The 16,700-nt window shown below is 52.3% G+C and overlaps 2 protein-coding genes across 2 annotated transcripts; one reads left to right on the top strand and one right to left on the bottom strand.

The window, feature by feature from the left end:
- Positions 1 to 748: 748 nt before the first annotated feature.
- On the bottom strand, positions 749 to 1,714 carry LOC147413002 (olfactory receptor 14C36-like). The gene has a single exon (XM_086480868.1). The coding sequence runs from the start codon at positions 1,712 to 1,714 to the stop codon at positions 749 to 751; it is 966 nt and encodes a 321-aa protein (XP_086336994.1).
- A 13,715-nt stretch (positions 1,715 to 15,429) lies between these two features.
- On the top strand, positions 15,430 to 16,395 carry LOC147413001 (olfactory receptor 14C36-like). The gene has a single exon (XM_086480866.1). The coding sequence runs from the start codon at positions 15,430 to 15,432 to the stop codon at positions 16,393 to 16,395; it is 966 nt and encodes a 321-aa protein (XP_086336992.1).
- Positions 16,396 to 16,700: the final 305 nt, after the last annotated feature.

The raw sequence follows: 16,700 nt of genomic DNA, 5'->3' as shown, positions 1-16,700 counted from the left end.
CAGAGCAGGAAACAGGCCACTGAGAACGTTTATCCAGCCGGCATGCTGAGGAGATCCCCACCTCAGGCACCTTGCAGAACCACGTTCCGAACTTGCTCTCAAGGGTAGCAGGAGACAACTGGCCCTGGGGATCCTCAGGAAGGTCCTTTTGCCCCAGGCAAAGGGCAGCCTGACCCGAGCTGACACCCACACCAAAGGGTTTTTCTTTCCATGTCCCCCCTGCACACACACACGGTGCCCTGCTCTTCTCCCAGGACATCCCATCTCCCCACAGAGACTTTTCCCTACAAAGCTCATCTCTGCTGACCTTGATGGCCATTCCTGCACCCCCTCCCCAGGCTCCCCACAGACCCTGAACTGGTGGTGCTGCTCTGCAGAGCAAGTGGGCTGTGGTGGCCAGGGCCGTGCTGGTGAGGCTGAGAGGCAGACCCAGCTCAGGGTGGCTACTGCCCCCTTCACCTCAGCACACAGACGCTGCCCCTGCAGCTCCAGAGAAGATCTGGGAGAAAGGACCTCAGACAAACAAGTCAGTACAGGGTCCTTTATTTGGTTTAAACACACAGACAGCACAGCTCCTTATTTACACAAAGTCTGTGGGGCACACAAGGCAGGCAGATACTGACATAGAAACAAAATGTGAAATGACAGCATTTTTGTTGAAAACATTAATACAACAAAAAACCTAAAACCAAAGAAATCGAACAAAACTACCTCCCAAAACTACTGCTGTGACAGTAATGACATTCCATTACGAGTAACATGCAGAAGATGAGCAGTTACTTTTTGCTTCTGAAAAACAACAAGTAATCAGTTTCCTCAGGGAATCCTTGAGCTCCTGGTTCCTCATGCTGTAGATGAGGGGGTTCACAGCTGGAGGCACCACAGAATACAGAACTGCCATCACCAGGTCCAGAGATGGAGAGGAGATGGATGGGGGCTTCAGGTAGGAAAACGCGCCAGTGCTGATAAACAGGGAGACCACGGCCAGGTGAGGGAGGCAGGTGGAAAAGGCTTTGTGGCGTCCCTGCTCCGAGGGGATCCTCAGCACGGCCCTGAAGATCTGCACGTAGGACACCACAATGAACACAAAACAACCAAGTGTTAAACAGACACTGACCACAACCACCCCAGCCTCCCTGAGGTAGGTGTCTGAGCAGGAGAGCTTGAGGATCTGGGGGATTTCACAGAAGAACTGGTCCACAGCATTGCCCTGGCAGAGGGGCAGTGAAAATGTATTGGCCGTGTGCAGCACAGCATAGGGAAAAGCAGTGCCCCAGGCAGCTGCTGCCATGTGGACACAAGCTCTGCTGCCCAGGAGGGTCCCGTAGTGCAGGGGTTTGCAGATGGCAACGTAGCGGTCGTAGGCCATGACACTGAGAAGAAAATACTCTGCTACTATAAAAAAGAGAAATAGAAAAACCTGTGCAACACATCCCATGTAGGAGATGGCCCTGGTGTTCCAGAAGGCATTGGCTATGGCTTTGGGGAGAGTGGTGGAGAGGGAGCCAAGGTCAAGGAGAGAGAGGTTGAGGAGGAAGAAGTACACGGGGGTGTGCAGGCGGTGGTCGCAGGATACGGTGGTGATGATGAGTCCGTTGGCCAGGAGGGCAGCCAGGTAGATGCCCAGGAAGAGCGAGAAGTGCAAGAGCTGCAGCTCCTGTGTGTCTGGAAATGCCATGAGGAGGAACTGGTTGATGGAGCTGCCGTTGGACATTATTTCACAGCAGGAATGGAAGACTTGAAAAAGGAGAAGATATTGACAAGTCAGGACAAATTTATCTGAATAAGTCTTACACTATTTCCCATAGGTATCCGCTACCATGAATTCTCTTTTTTTTCGGGGAGACCTTCCTTTACTTCATTTGTTAGTTCAGGATTGACTTCCAGAGAAGTCAGACCTGTGCTATTGCAGTGGTGTCAAACAGCCCGTGCATTTGGTAGGTGTTCCTGGCAATGGGTGCCTTCAGTTCAGTGAGAGATATTTGCCTCAGTGACCGTGTGACAATTGTCCCTATTTATTGCAGTGCGATGGAGTCAGCACCCAGACCGGCTGTGTCTGAGAGGGAAGAGCCCAGGGAGGGACCCAGCCCTTCCAACTCTGCTTGCCTGAACAGCAAAGTCTGCGTTGGAATCAGTCATGGCTGACACAGAACCTTTCTCACCCCCATTTTCCATCTCCAGGCTCTCTCCAGACATGATAACAGCAGCGAGCCTGTGGGGGAGAATGGGGTTGTCACTCAGTTCCCATCCTCCCCTGCTGAAGTGCCCCCAGCGTGGTAGAAGTTCACATCAACCTCTTCACCATAGGGACATGCTCAGGTGCCTGAAAGACAGTGCCCAGCATCTCTTGAAGGGAGACTCAACTTGTTTCCAAGTCCCACATGCTGCATTGCCTAAAGCCCCCAGGGTCAGTGTCTCAAAATGCATTTGAGACACCCCCAACCCTCCCAGAGCCTGGAGCTTCCATATGCAAGAAAAAGAGCAGCAGGTATAAGAGAAAAAAAAACCACAAAGCAATACCCTGATCCCCCTGCAAATGGCGAACAGGAGAGGAAGGCAGCTGGCACTCAGGAAATCCTTCTCCTTACACAGCAGAGCACAGCACCTCCACGTTGGTGACATCCCAGGCCGGTTGCTCTCAGTCCCTTTTCTCTGCAGAAGGAAGAAGTTTATGTGTCAGGAGAGATGCACCTTTGCTCTACTGCAGCTTTGGCTGCAGAGGAGGCAGCGCCTGCCCTGGACCACCCACCTTGAGGGCAGAGGGTCTGCTGGGGAGGAGGGGAGACGAGGGAGGCTTGCTCAGAAGAAGCTCTCTGTGTTGGGTCAGGAGCTTTCTGAATTCCCACTGCCATGACATTTCTAGTTTTCTGTGCGCATGTCTCTGCTGCCTGAAGCTGTCCCTGTCAGAAGCTGTTTCTCTCTCCCCACATCTCCTCCCTGGCAGCGCTCACACGTCCCATTCCACAAACTGTGTGCTCAGATCTGCCTTGCATACAACTCCTGGCAGCAGAGCATTGCCCAGAGGCATCTCCGTGGCTGCAGGCTCTGATGGGAACATGAATTCATTGCTGATAAGCCTGGAGAGGTGACGCTGGGGATGTCTGTAAGCCAAAGGTTTTTTATTTTTGATAATCCCAGATTTAGAAACCTCCAAGTGAAACACATCTGGACTTTCAATGCCTCCTCCCAAACTGAGAGGATAATTACCATGTCCAAAACCTTCCTCCACCCCTGAGGCCACTCAGACTAGAAGACTGAAAGCACAGGCCCCTTCCCATTACACGTAAACCCTGCCTTGATGTGCTTCTTGAGAAGCTGCCTCTGCCAATGTCCTGGGGGGGATCTGGAGTTGTGAAAAGTCCTGATCAGTGCATCACCCTTTGAACAGCAGAACATCCCTGTCCTGCCCTGCTGGGGATCTGTCCTTCCACCCACAGCTTCTCCCCACAGCTCCATGAGGAGGTCCCAGGGCAGGCCGTGTGCTGATGCTGCCTGGTAAGAGTCACTGTCCAAGTTCACAACCTTTTGTGGTGAAGGGACTCCACTCAGAAGGAGAGCCTTGGGCACTGCTGGCTGCACACCCTCAAGTCGTGCCCACCAAGCTTCACACCCTCAAGCCATCCCCACCAGAAGGCAGCCGTCATGCCCTGTCCTTCTCACACTGCACTAGGGAAGCCCTGCTCTGCAGCCCGGCTTCCTCTTCTCCATCACAGACAGATCCCAGAGGTTGGACACATTCAGGAGATCCTTCAAGGAACCACCGACATATCACCCTGCACCCAGAGACTTACTGTGTCAGAGGCTGGGAAGAGTTCTCCTCCAGTGAGCTCTCAGCCATCCTCTCACTCTCCCCTGTCTTCAACCTCTCTCTGCCCCGCTCCTTTCTCCTTGGTGCCCACAGGCAGCCCCCTCAGCCTTGCTGCGCTTTGCAGAGCAGCTGCTGCTGGGCAGAGCTGTCTCCCTGCAGCTCTGCCTGCTTGCTAGGAGCTCTCTCTGTCCCAGGAGCCCAGCCCAGATCAGCAGCAGAGCAACAGCCCAACAACTTTTTAATCATCTCTCTGGTGGTTTTGATGTTGAGTCCTTGAAACTCAGACGGTGAGGCGAAGTCGAGGAAACTTCTCAAGGAGTCAAAGTCAGTGAGAAGCAAACTCCAAAGTTTCTTGAAGCGCTAATGGGTTCCATTGAGGGACATTATTGACAAAGACTCCCTGGAGCTGGTTGAAGGAGAAACCTGGAGGCAGTGAGGACAGGTAGGTAAAGGCAAGGTGAAGGTGGCTCTGATGCTGCGTAACCATTGGTGTGCTTTATCACGCCAAAAGAAAGCCCTGACTCCCCAGCCCCTGCAAGGCAGACCCTGTCCCTCAGCCATTCCTCAGGGTTCTTCCTAGGGCAGGGTGATGTGGGGATGTGCAGTGCCAAGGGCAGGGCCAAGGTCCTCTGCTTCTGGGTTTGTCCTGGGTGGGCTGAGGAGGCACTGAGGTGCTAGTGACATAAGTTGGAGGAGTCTTCTGGTAGGCCTTGAGGGTTGAGACAACAGCCCTAGCCAAGGGGAGAAAGACCTTGGCTCTCTTGGGGGCTTTTTGTCTTGCCAGAGCCCTTGAGCGTCTCCACCACAGGATGTCCTAAAGTGTCCCACACCTGCGCTTGCCATTGCACTGTGCAGATCAGACTGTCCCCAGGAGAGGCCTGAGCAACGCCTGAGGGACATGTTCTCCCTTCCCAGAGGCTGGAGGTCAGGACCTGCAGCCTTCATGGAACATCCCCAGGTTTCCTCAGCATCAGAGCCACCTTGCCCTTGCCTTTGCCTGCCTGGGACGAAGGGAGCTCCTGGCAAGAGGGCAGTGCTGCCAAGAACTGTGGAGTGTCCCTCTCCTCCCACAATCCCAGAACCAAGGAGGCTGGAAGGCAGCCAGCCGCCACCTTTTTTGGGCTTCTCCTTCATGCTTGGTTTCAGCCAGCAGCTCCTTTCTCAGCCATGCCAGCCTCCTGCCACTTTTGTCTGACTTCCATCATGTCAAGGTAAACCATTATATATTGTGAAGAGGAGATCCTTGAGCATCAAACACCTCTCTGCACCTGTCTTCTCTGCTAGATGCAGCCCATGGGATTTTTCCAAGGAGGTCCCTCAGCAGCCCAAAATCTGCTCTCTTGAAACCCTGATCTTTGCCTTCTTCCGTTTTCTCCACATCCTCCAACCTACCTTCTCACCTCAGACTTTTGCATTCCTAACCAGCCTTCCCTTGTTTATAAATGTTGTGGTTTAACCCCAACAAGATATTAGGCACCACCCTGCACCTTGTTCACCTTTCTCCCCCAACCTCAGTGGGACAGGGGAAGAGGAAAGATAGAGTAAAAGCTAGAAAATTTAAGATGGTGATTTGGGGTCATTGGCCTGGTTGTGTCTGCCCCCAACCTCTTGCACCCTCACCCCTCTATTCACTAGTGGGACACAGTCAAAACAGAGAAGGCCTTGACGCTTTTCAAATATCATTCAGAAACAGCTAGAACATTCGTGTGTTCTCAGCATTGTTTTGGTCAAAAAACTGAGATGTAGCACCACAGGAGCTTTATGGACAGAAGTCAGTCCAGCCCAGCCAGACACAGTCCAATCTCCACCTGTTATTCCATACCATTTCTGTCATATTCAGGTCCCAAACTGTGCAAAAAAACCTTCTTATACAACTGTCCCCTTTCAATCACGGTATTTACAGACAGCTATCATTGCTTTAAATATGTGCCACCCCTCAAATATATCCATGAAATTGTCCGTGAAGTGTCCACTGAGTCCATGTCGTCCATGGCTTGGCTTCCGTTTGGTATGGTGGTTACTCAGGAGACGAAAGGTGTGTTGTGTGGAGTTACTGGTCATTACAACTGGCTCAGGTTGGGTCAGGGTAACTGGCTGGATGGCCGAGCACAGGCTGGTGGTGAGCAGAGTTCAATCCAGATGGTGACTGGTCACAAGCAGTGTACCCCAGGGCTCAGTGTTGGGTGAGGGGATCGAGTGCTCCCTCAGTGAGTTTGGAGATGGCACCAAATTTGGTGGGAGTATTGAACTGCTCGTCTGCAGAGGGACCTGGACAGACTGGATTAATGGGTTGAGGCCAATTGTATGAGGTTCAACCAGTCCAACAGCCCGAGTCCTGCACCTGGGTCACAACAACCTCACACAGCGCTACAGGCTTGGGGATGAGTGGCTGGAAAGCTGCCTGACAGAAAAGGCCCTGGGGGTGCTGGTCAACAGCTGGTGAACATGAGCCAGCAGTGTGCCCAGGTGGCCAAGAAGGCCAACAGCATCCTGGCCTGTATCAGCAATGGTGTGGCCAGCAGGAGCAGGGAGGTGATCGTAACCCTGTGCTCAGCACTGGTGAGGCAGCACCTCAAATCCTGTGTGCAGTTTTGGGCTCCTCACTGCAAGAAAGACGCTGAGGTGCTGGAGCATGTGCAGAGAAGGGCAAGGAAGGTGGTGAAGGGTCTGGAGAACAGGTCTTGCAAGGAGAGGCTGAGGGAACAGGGATTGTTTAGTCTAGAGAAGAGGAGGCTGAGGGGAGACATCATAGCTCTTTAAAACTACCTGAGAGAAGGTTGTAGTGAGGTGGGGGTCAGTCTCTATTCCCTAGTAAGAAGTGACAGGACAAGAGGAAATGGCCTCAAGTTGCACCAGGGGAAGTTTAGGATGGACATGATGTAGCATTTCTTTACTGAAAAAGCGGTGAAGAACTGGAACAGGCTGCCCAGGGAAGTGGTGGTGTCACCATCCCCGGAGGTGTTCAAAAAACACAGTTCCATGATTCTATGATTGTTGCACTTGTCCAGATTTTTGCAAAGCTCATTTAGGTGATACCTGCTGCAGTACTTGCTAAAACATATAACTAAAACTTGCTGTCGATACCAAACTGGGAGAAGTGGCTGACACGCCAGAAGGCTGTGCTGCCATTCAGCGAGACCTGGACAGGCTGGAGAGGTGGGTGGGGAGGAACCTGAGGTTCACTAAGGGCAAGTGTAAGGTCTTTCACCTGGGGAGGAATAAGCTTATGGACCAGTACAGCCTGAGGGTCCACCTGCTGGAGAGCAGCTCTGCGGAGAAGGACCTGTGAGCTGTGGTGGAGAGCAAGTTAACTATGAGCCAGCCACCTGCCCCATGAGAGAGGCCTCACAGATGGATTATATCACACTGCCATGAACCTTCCAAGGCAAGCACCGTGTGCTTACTGTGCTAGAAGTGACAACCAGATGGTTGACAACATGCCCCGTGCCCATCATGACCCACCCCCCAAAACACCATCTTGGGCCTTGAACAGAAAGTGCTGTGGCACCCCAGAAAGACCTGAGGCAGACAGCAGGATTCCTTTCTGAAACACCCTCAGAAGCCCCTGGGCCAGGGAACGTGGCAATGATTGGCTGTGCCACATCCCCTGTCACACACCAGCCTCCGGAATGATTGACGGACAGAAGGGACTGTTAAGGACAAGAGTGAGAGCAAAGGGGGCTGGGAAATACAAGCGGTGGGGTGCAGCCTGGGCAGAAGCCACCTGCGTAGTTAATACCAGAGGATCGACTGATCAACCTGGCCCTGCCCAGACAAAAACCGAAGACAAAGACCCCATAGTGCACGTAGGGAGCAGGCTTGGAAAGATGGCACGGGTTGCTCCTCCCTCAGGAAAAGGCCAACCTGACTGTGGGATTGCTTTTGCTCAAGGACACGGGTGCACTGGTTGGATGATGATGGAATCTGACATGTACCTGCAGTAGATTTAACCTTGGTTGGATAATAACTCACGATTTGAGTTGTATATTTTAGGAAGTACCGCAGCAGTTATCACCTAAATGGACCTTGCAAAAAGCTGGCAATGTGCAGCAATGACCCAAGTTGAGCTGGTTTCATGACCAGTAACTGCACACAACACACCTCCTTTGTGCTGAGTAACCACCATACCAAATGGAACCAGAGTCATGGAATACATGAACACAGTGCAAAATTTATGGACAATTTTATGGACATGTTGGGGGGTTACCTATAGATAAGGCAATGATAGCCATCTGTCAGCCACGTGGTGGGAAGGTGTGGTGTTAATAGAGGTGGTTTTGGACAGTTTGGGACCCGAGGATGACAGAAATAGGATGGAATAAATGGGTGGTGATTGGACTGGGTCTTCCTGAGCTTGACTTACTTTTCTTCACGGAAGTTCCCATGGTGCTGTGCTCAAGATCTGTGACCAAAACAATGCTGAGTACACTCTCATGTTCTGGCTGTTGCTGAAGAGTGTTTGCACAGCTTCAAGGCCTGCTCTGTTTCTGAGTGTGCCCCACCAGTGAATAGACTGGGGGGCTGCGGGTACAAGAGGTTTGGAGGGGACATAACCAGGCCAAGGACCCAAATGACCATCTTATCCCCGAAGTTTCCTTGCTTTTATTTTTCCTTTCCACTTCCCTTGCCCACTAATGTTGGCGGAGGGTACTGAGCAAGCTGCAGGGTGGTGCCTAATTTTTTGCTGGAGTTAACTACAATATTTACAAACAAGGAAGAACTGGTGAGGAATGGAAGAATCCAGAGTGAGAAGGTAGAGTTGAGTATCCTAAGGAAAGGGAAGAAGGTAAAGAGAAAACAGACTTTGGATTGCTGAGGGACCTCCTTGGAAGAATCCCATGGGATACAGCCTGGCAGAGAAGACGGGAGCAGAGAGCTGTTTGATGCTCAAGGATCTCCTCTTCACAGTATACAATGGTTTACCTTGACATGATGGAAGTCAGACAAAAGTGGCAGGAGGCTGGCATGGCTGAGAAAGGAGCTGCTGGCTAAAACCAAGCATGAAGGGGAAGCCAAGAAAAGATGGTAACTGGCTGCCTTCCAGCCTCCTTGGTTCTGGGATTGTGGGAGGAGAGGGACACTCCAGAGCTCTTGGCAGCACTGGCCTCTTGCCAGGAGCTCCCTTCGTCCCAGGCAGGCAAAGGCAAGGGCAAGGTCGCTCTGATGCTGAGGAAACCTGGGGATGTTCCATGAAGGCTACAGGTCCTGACCTCCAGCCTCTGGGAAGGGAGAACGTGTCCCTCAGGCGTTGCTCAGGCCGCTCCTGGGGACAGTCTGATCCGCACAGTGCAATGGCAAGCGCAGGTGTGGGACACTGTAGGACATCCTGTGGTGGAGACAGTCAAGGACTCTGGCAAGATAAAAAGCCCCCAAGAGAGCCGAGGTCTTTCTGCCCTTGGCTAGGGCTGTTGTCTCAACCCCCAAGGCCTACCGGAAGACCCCTTCAACTTACGGCACCAGCACCTCAGTGCCTCCTCAGCCCACCCAGGACAATCTCAGAAGCAGAGCACCTTGGCCCTGTTCTTGGCACTGCACATCCCCACATCACCCTGCCCCAGGAAGAACCCTGAGGAATGGCTGAGGGACAGGGTCTGCCTTGCAGGGGTTGGGGAGTCAGGGCTTTCTTTTGGCTTCATAAAGCACACGAAGATTTACTCAGCATCAGAGCCACCTTCACCTTGCCTTTGCCTACTGTCCTCACTGCCTCCAGGTTTCTTTTTTAACCAGCCCTCACGGAGGCTTTGTCAGTAACGTCCCTCAGTGGAACCCAGAAATGCTCCAAGAACTTTGGAGTTTGCGTCTGACTTTGACTCCTCGAGAGGTTTCCTCAGCTTCATCTCAGTGTCTGAGTTTCACAGACTTGGCACCAAAACCACCAGAGAGATGATTAAAAAGTTCTTGGGCTGTTGCTCTGGTGCTGATCTGAGCTGGGCTCCTGGGACAGAGAGAGCTCCTAGCAAGCAGGCAGAGCTGCAGGGAGACAGCTCTGCCCAGCAGCAGCTGCTCTGCAAAGCGCAGCAGGGCTGAGGGGGCTGCCTGTGGGCACCAAGGAGAAAGGAGCGGGGCAGAGAGAGGTTGAAGGCAGGGGAGAGGGGGAGGACGGCTGAGAGCTCACTGGAGGAGAACTCTTCCCAGCCTCTGACACAGTAAGTCTCTGGGTGCAGGGTGATGTGTCGGTGGCTCCTTGCAGGATCTCCTGAATGTGTCCAACCTCTGGGATCTGTCTGTGATGGAGAAGAGGAAGCCGGTTGTCTTGGTTTGAAAAGACAGGTGTCTGTGGAGGAAGGCAGGAGCCTCCATTGAAATGGAGAGTGCAACCCCCTTCCCTCCAAACTATTATAATTTTGAAATTAACGGGCCTTCAGGCAAAGATATGGGGAATAGGAATAACAGTTCTTTACTAATATATATATATATATAACACAAGGCAGGGAAAAACAAACAACCCACTGGTTTACACTGACAGAGTCAGGAATACAACCTGACCCCCTGTTAGGGTGGCAGCAGCAGTCCGATAAGATGCTGGCTGCAGTCCTCCTGAAGTGATGGGTGTAGTTCTGTGGAAGCAGCAATCAGGTAAAAGAGTCTGGTCTTCCTCCGAAGGTCCAGTGGTCGGCAGGTAGCTCTTGTCCTCTGGAACTCCAGTGGGGGGAAAAGCTCCTCTGGGAATCCAGTGGAAGAAGGCTGCTAGGGTGTTCAAAATCTCTGTTTTTATTTGGCATGGACTGCTTGGCTCCTTCCCCCCCCCCTCCCCGGGCGGAGCATCTCACAATGGGATGGGGAGTCCTGAGGCAGTTCCTTGATGGGCCATTAACAGGAGATAGCCCAGGAGCCAGTTACCGATGGGTCAGGCGATAAGGCATTGTTGTGCCCAGTAACAGGAGATAGTCCAGAGGGGGGAGGCAGGGAGCACTGCCCCACCTGGTCTCAACAGCTCCTGAAGTTGGTAATAGAATATATTTTTTTTCTTTTGGCACATTTTACACTGTAACCCAGGACACCGGGCTGCAGAGCAGGGCTTCCCTCCTGCAGTGTGAGAGGGACAGGGCATGACGGCTGCCTTCTGGTGGGGATGGCTTGAGGGTGTGAAGGTGGGTGTGCAGCCAGCAGTGCCCAGGGCTGTCCTTCCAAGCATGGTGCCTTCGCCACAGGAGGCTGCGTCCTCGGGCAGGGACTCTGTCACCAGCCAGCATCAGCACTCAGCCTGCTCTTGGAGCTCCTCATGGAGCTGTGGGGAGAAACTCTGGGTAGAAGGACAGATCCCCAGCAGGGCAGGGCAGGGCAGGGATTTTCTGCTGTTCAAAGGGTGATGCACTGATCAGGACTTCTCACTGCTCCAGATCCCTCCCCAGTACATTGGCAGAGGAAGCTTCTCAAGAAGCACATCAAGGCAGGGTTTACCTGAATGGGAAGGAGCCTGTGCATTCAGTCTTCTACTCTGAGCGGCCTCTGGGTTGGAGGGAGACTTTGGACATGGAAATTATTCTCTCAGTTTGGGAGGAGGCCCTCTCAAAACTCTAGATGTTCCCTATGCTGTGCTGCACACGGCCAATACATTTTCACTGCCCCTCTTCCAGGGCAATGCTGTGGACCAGTTCTTCTGTGAAATCCCCCAGATCCTCAAGCTCTCCTGCTCAGACACCTACCTCAGGGAGGCTGGGCTACTTGTGGTTAGTGCTTGTCTAGCCTTTGGGTGTTTTGTGTTCATTGTGGTGTCCTACGTGCAGATCTTCAGGGCCGTGCTGAGGATCCCCTCGGAGCAGGGACGCCACAAAGCCTTTTCCACCTGCCTCCCTCACCTGGCCGTGGTCTCCCTGTTTCTCAGCACTGCCATGTTTGCCTACCTGAAGCCCCCCTCCATCTCCTCCCCATCCCTGAACCTGGTGACAGCAGTTCTGTACTCGGTGGTGCCTCCAGCAGTGAACCCCCTCATCTACAGCATGAGGAAGGAGGAGCTCAAAGATGCTCTTAAGAAAGTAATTCCTCGCAAGTTTTTCAATAGTGAAAAAATTACTACATCTCTCTACAAATGATTCACAAAGTATCTGTTTTTACACTTCCTTGAGGGTTTTTTTTTTTGGTTTGTTTTAGTTATTTGCTGTTGGATTTTGATGTTTGATTTTGCGTTTGGAGATTTTGTTTGTTATTGTTATTATTATTGTTGTTATTATTATTATTGCTGTTATTGTCATTCAAGGCTATGAGGTTAATCACACAAAGGTTTGCATTTGCGTCACCTGGTGCCTTTATAAAAGTGGGTCTGACACTGGCTCAGAGTTGCCTCTTTCGCAGCAGCTCAGCAATAATATGGGATTTTCCCAGTGCAGTGCTTTCAGGCTGGGCTCTTTCCACAAAGCAGCCTGAGGAACTGCAGCTCTCCAGTTCCTCTTCCTCCATGGCATTGCGAATAAAAAGCTCAGGGTTCACAGCATTTTAGAGACATAGGACCAAACTTGGGAGTCACCAGTGGGTGTCTGGTGACATGTAAGGTGGTGAGTGTAATTGAGGGATGTACCCAGGGCTTTCCCACAGATGACACTAAAGACACCCATCCTCTAGGAGGGGAATGTGGGGCTGCTGGGAGAGCTGGGCAGTTCTGCAGGGACAGCATGTTCCTGGGGATGTGTGGAGATGGAAGAGGGCTGCAAAGATGGGGTGGGGGCTGAGAGTCCAGGGCGTGTGCAGATCTCTTCTGGGCATTCTCCAGTTCCTCCCCTGGAGAAACCTGTCTACAGCAGGAATTCCCACAGAGGGACACACCAGACCAGGTGTGGGCACACCAGGTCTCACTGGAGGGGGATGGAAACTCAAGATGTCTGGGTGGCCACGCTCCTCCTCATGCAGCCCCCTGTGCAGCTGGCCTTGTTCATGGTGAGTGCTCACCGCTGGCTTGTACGGTGTCCCTCGTGGTGGCCAGGCCATTCTGCTGCTCAGCCAGTCAGGTCCCAACTGAACCTGATCTATAGGCTTATTTGTCCCCCCGAAGCTACTTCTCCTTTTAAAACTTCAGAGGTTCCTGTTGGTTGAATCCCAGAGTTCCTCAAGGTCTGCCTGCACTGAAGCTCCATTTGGTCAGCTCTTAGTGTTTGCGTGCAGGCGGCTCACCCTGCTTGTGGAGAGCCATCACCACAAGGTGACAGCATGAGGAGTCGCAGGGCACTACAGACAAGAACAGGAGCTACTAGTTTGTGCTGGGCAAGGTCAGAATCAGCATGACAACGATCTGAGGAACACTCTACTAGTTATTCCTCCCCAGGTGCAGGACCCTACACTTGCCCTTATTGAACCTCATTAGGTTCCTCCCGCCCAGCTCTCCAGCCTGTCCAGGTCTCGCTGAATGGCAGCACAACCTTCTGGTGTGTCAGCCACTCCTCCCAGTTTGTATCGACAGCAAGTTTTAGTTGTCTATTTTAGCAAGTACTGCAGCAGATATCACCTAAACAAGCCTTGCAAAAATCTGGGCAAGTGCAACAATCACAGAATCATGGAATCAATTTTTTTTTAACATCTCTGGGGATAGTGACTCCACCGCATCCCTGGGCAGCCTGTTCCACTGTTTGACCACTCTTTCAGTAAAGAAATATTTCCTAATGGCCAATCTAAACTTCCTCTGGCACAACTTGAGGCCATTTCCTCCTGTCCTATCGCTTTTTACTTGGGAGAAGAGACTGACCCCCACCTCACTACAACCTCCTCACAAGTATTTGTAGAAAGTGATGAGGTCTCCCCTCAGCCTTCTCCTCTCCAGACTAAACAACCCCAGTTCCCTCAGCAACTCCTCACAAGACCTGTTCTCTGCCATTCACCACCTTCATTGCCCTTCTCTGGACACGCTCCAGCACCTCAATGTCCTTCTTGTCCTGAGGGGCCCAAACCTGCACACAGGATTCAAGGACCACCCTCACCAGTGCCAAGTACAGGGACACGATCACATCAAGGGTGTTGTGCTGCTCAGGACTTCTCACAACTCCAGATCCGCCCCCCCAGGACATCGGCAGAGGCAGCTTCTCAAGAAGTACATCAAGGCAGGGTTTACCTGAATGGGAAGGAGCCTGTGCTTTCAGTCTTCTACTCTGAGTGGCCTCTGGGGTGGAGGGAGTGTTGGACATGGACATTATTCTCTCAGTTTGGGAGGAGGCACTGAACTCCAGATGTGTTTCACTTGGAGGTTTCTAAATCAATATCTAAATCTAAATCAAAAACTAACCACCTTTGGCTTACTGAGCTCCTCAGCATCACCTCTGCAGCCTCATCAGCAACGAACTCATGTTCCCATCAGAGCCTGCAGCTACGGAGATGGCCCTGGGCAGTGCTCTGCTGCCAGGAGGGGTCTGCAAGGCTGAGCTGAGTACACAGCGCGTGGGATGGTGTGTGTGAGTGCTGCCAGGGAGGAGATGTGGAGACAGAGAAACAGCTCCTGACAGGGACAGCTCCAGGCAGCAGAGACATGGGCAGGGAAAATTAGAAATGTCATGGCAGCGGGAATTCAGAAAGCACCTGACCCAACACAGAGAGCTTCTTCTGAGCAAGCCTCCCTGGTCACCTCTCCCCCTCAGCAGACCCTCTGCCCTCAAGGCGAGGGGGTCCAGGGCAGGTGCTGCTTCCTCTGCAGCCACAGCTGCAGTAGAGCAAAGGTGCATCTCTCCTGACACATAAACTTCTTCCTTCTGCAGAGAAAAGGGACTGAGAGCAACCAGCCTGGGATATCACCAGTGTGGAGGTGCTGTGCTCTGCTATGTAAGGAGGAAGTTTTCCCAAGTGCCAGCTGTCTTTCTTTCCTTTTCCCTATTTGCAGAAGGATCAGGGTATTGCTTCGTGTTTTTCTTTTCTTCTTCCTGCTGCTTTTTTCTTCCTTATGGAAGCTCTGGGTTGTGGGGGTATCTCAGATCCACTTTGAGACACGGGCCCTGGGAGGCTGTATGCAATGCAGCGTGTGGAATTTACAAACAAGCTGACTCTCCCTTCAGGAGACACTGGGCAGAGTTTTTCAGGCACCTGGGTATTTCCCTGGGGTAAAGAGGTTGAAGTGCCCTTCCCCCATTGTGGGGGCACTTCACCGGGGAGGATGGGAACCTACTGACAGCCCCATTCTCCCCCACAGGCACGCTGCTCTTATCATGTCTGGAGAGAGCCTGGAGATGGAAAATGGGGGGGGGAGAAAAGTTCTGTGCTACTGGAGAGTGATTCTGACCCAGACTTTGCTGTTCAGGAGAGCAGAGTTGGAAGGGCTGGGTCCCTCCCTGGGCTCTTCCCTCTCAGACACAGCAGGTCTGGGTGCTGACTCCATCGCACTGGAATAAATAGGGACAAATTTCACACGGTCACTGAGGGAAATACCTCTCCCTGAACTGAAGACACCCATTGCCAGGAACACCTACCGAATGCATGGGCTGTTTGACACTACTGCAATAGCACAAGTCTGACTTCTCTGGAGCCCATGGGCAGAGCCCCTCCCCATTAGTCCTAAACTCACAAAAAAGGACTGACCGATGTCCCCCCACAAAAAAAGCCTTTGACGCAGTTATGTGTGAGAAATGGCATAAGACTGGCTCAGAGAAATCTGACCTGACCTGTCAATGTCTTCTCCTCTTTCAACAGTCCCCCATTCCTGCAGTGAAATAATGTCCAATGCCAGCTCCATCACTCAGTTCCTCCTCATGGTGTTCGCAGACAAACGGGAGCTGCAGCTCTCGACCTTCGGGCTCTTCCTGGGCATCTACCTGGCTGCCCTCCTGGGCAACGGACTCATCATCACCGCCATAGCCTGTGACCCCCACCTCCACACCCCCATGTACTTCTTCCTCCTCAACCTCTCCTTCCTTGATCTGGGCTGCCTCTCCACCACTCTCCCCAAAGCCATGGCCAATTCCCTCTGGAACACCAGGGCCACCTCCTACTCAGGATGTGCTGCCCAGGTCTTTCTCAATCTCTTTTTTATTGCAGCAGAGTATTTTCTTCTCACCGTCATGGCCTACGACCGCTACGTTGCCATCTGCAAACCCCTGCACTACGGGACCCTCCTGGGCAGCAGAGCTTGTGTCCACATGGCAGCAGCTGCCTGGGGCACTGCTTTTCCCTATGCTGTGCTGCACACGGCCAATACATTTTCACTGCCCCTCTGCCAGGGCAATGCTGTGGACCAGTTCTTCTGTGAAATCCCCCAGATCCTCAAGCTCTCCTGCTCAGACACCTACCTCAGGGAGGCTGGGGTAATTGTGGTCAGTGTCTGTTTATCCTTTGGGTGTTTTGTGTTCATTGTGGTGTCCTACGTGCAGATCTTCAGGGCCGTGCTGAGGATCCCCTCGGAGCAGGGACGCCACAAAGCCTTTTCCACCTGCCTCCCTCACCTGGCCGTGGTCTCCCTGTTTCTCAGCACTGCCATGTTTGCCTACCTGAAGTCCCCCTCCATCTCCTCCCCATTCCTGAACCTGTTGATGGCAGTTCTGTACTCGTTGTTTCCTCCAGCAGTGAACCCCCTCATCTACAGCATGAGGAACCAGGAGCTCAAGGATGCCCTGAGGAAACTTATGACTGATTGCTTCTCAGAAGCAGCAATGAACTGCCCATTTTTTTCTGCGTATCACTAGTAATAAAACTCATTACAGGCCCAGCATCTCTTTCGCAGGTTATTTGCTTTCATTTCTCTGGGTTTTTGCTCTTCTTGGTTGCATTAATGCTGTCCACAAAATGCTGTCATTCTTCATCGTCTTTCTATGCCAGTGTCTGCCTGCCTTGTGTGCCCCACAGACTTGTGTAAATAAGGAGCTGTGCTCTCTGTGTGTTTAAACCAAATAAAGGACCCTGTACCAACTTGTTTGAGTTCCTTTCTCCAAGACCTTCTCTGGAGCTGCTGGGGCAACGTGTGCGTGCTGGGGTGGAGGGGACAGTGACC

Source organism: Leptosomus discolor, unplaced genomic scaffold, assembly GCF_034619465.1.
Source record: "Leptosomus discolor isolate bLepDis1 unplaced genomic scaffold, bLepDis1.hap2 HAP2_SCAFFOLD_35, whole genome shotgun sequence".
NCBI classification, from domain to species: domain Eukaryota; kingdom Metazoa; phylum Chordata; class Aves; order Leptosomiformes; family Leptosomidae; genus Leptosomus; species Leptosomus discolor.
This window is presented reverse-complemented; position numbering and strand designations above follow the sequence as displayed.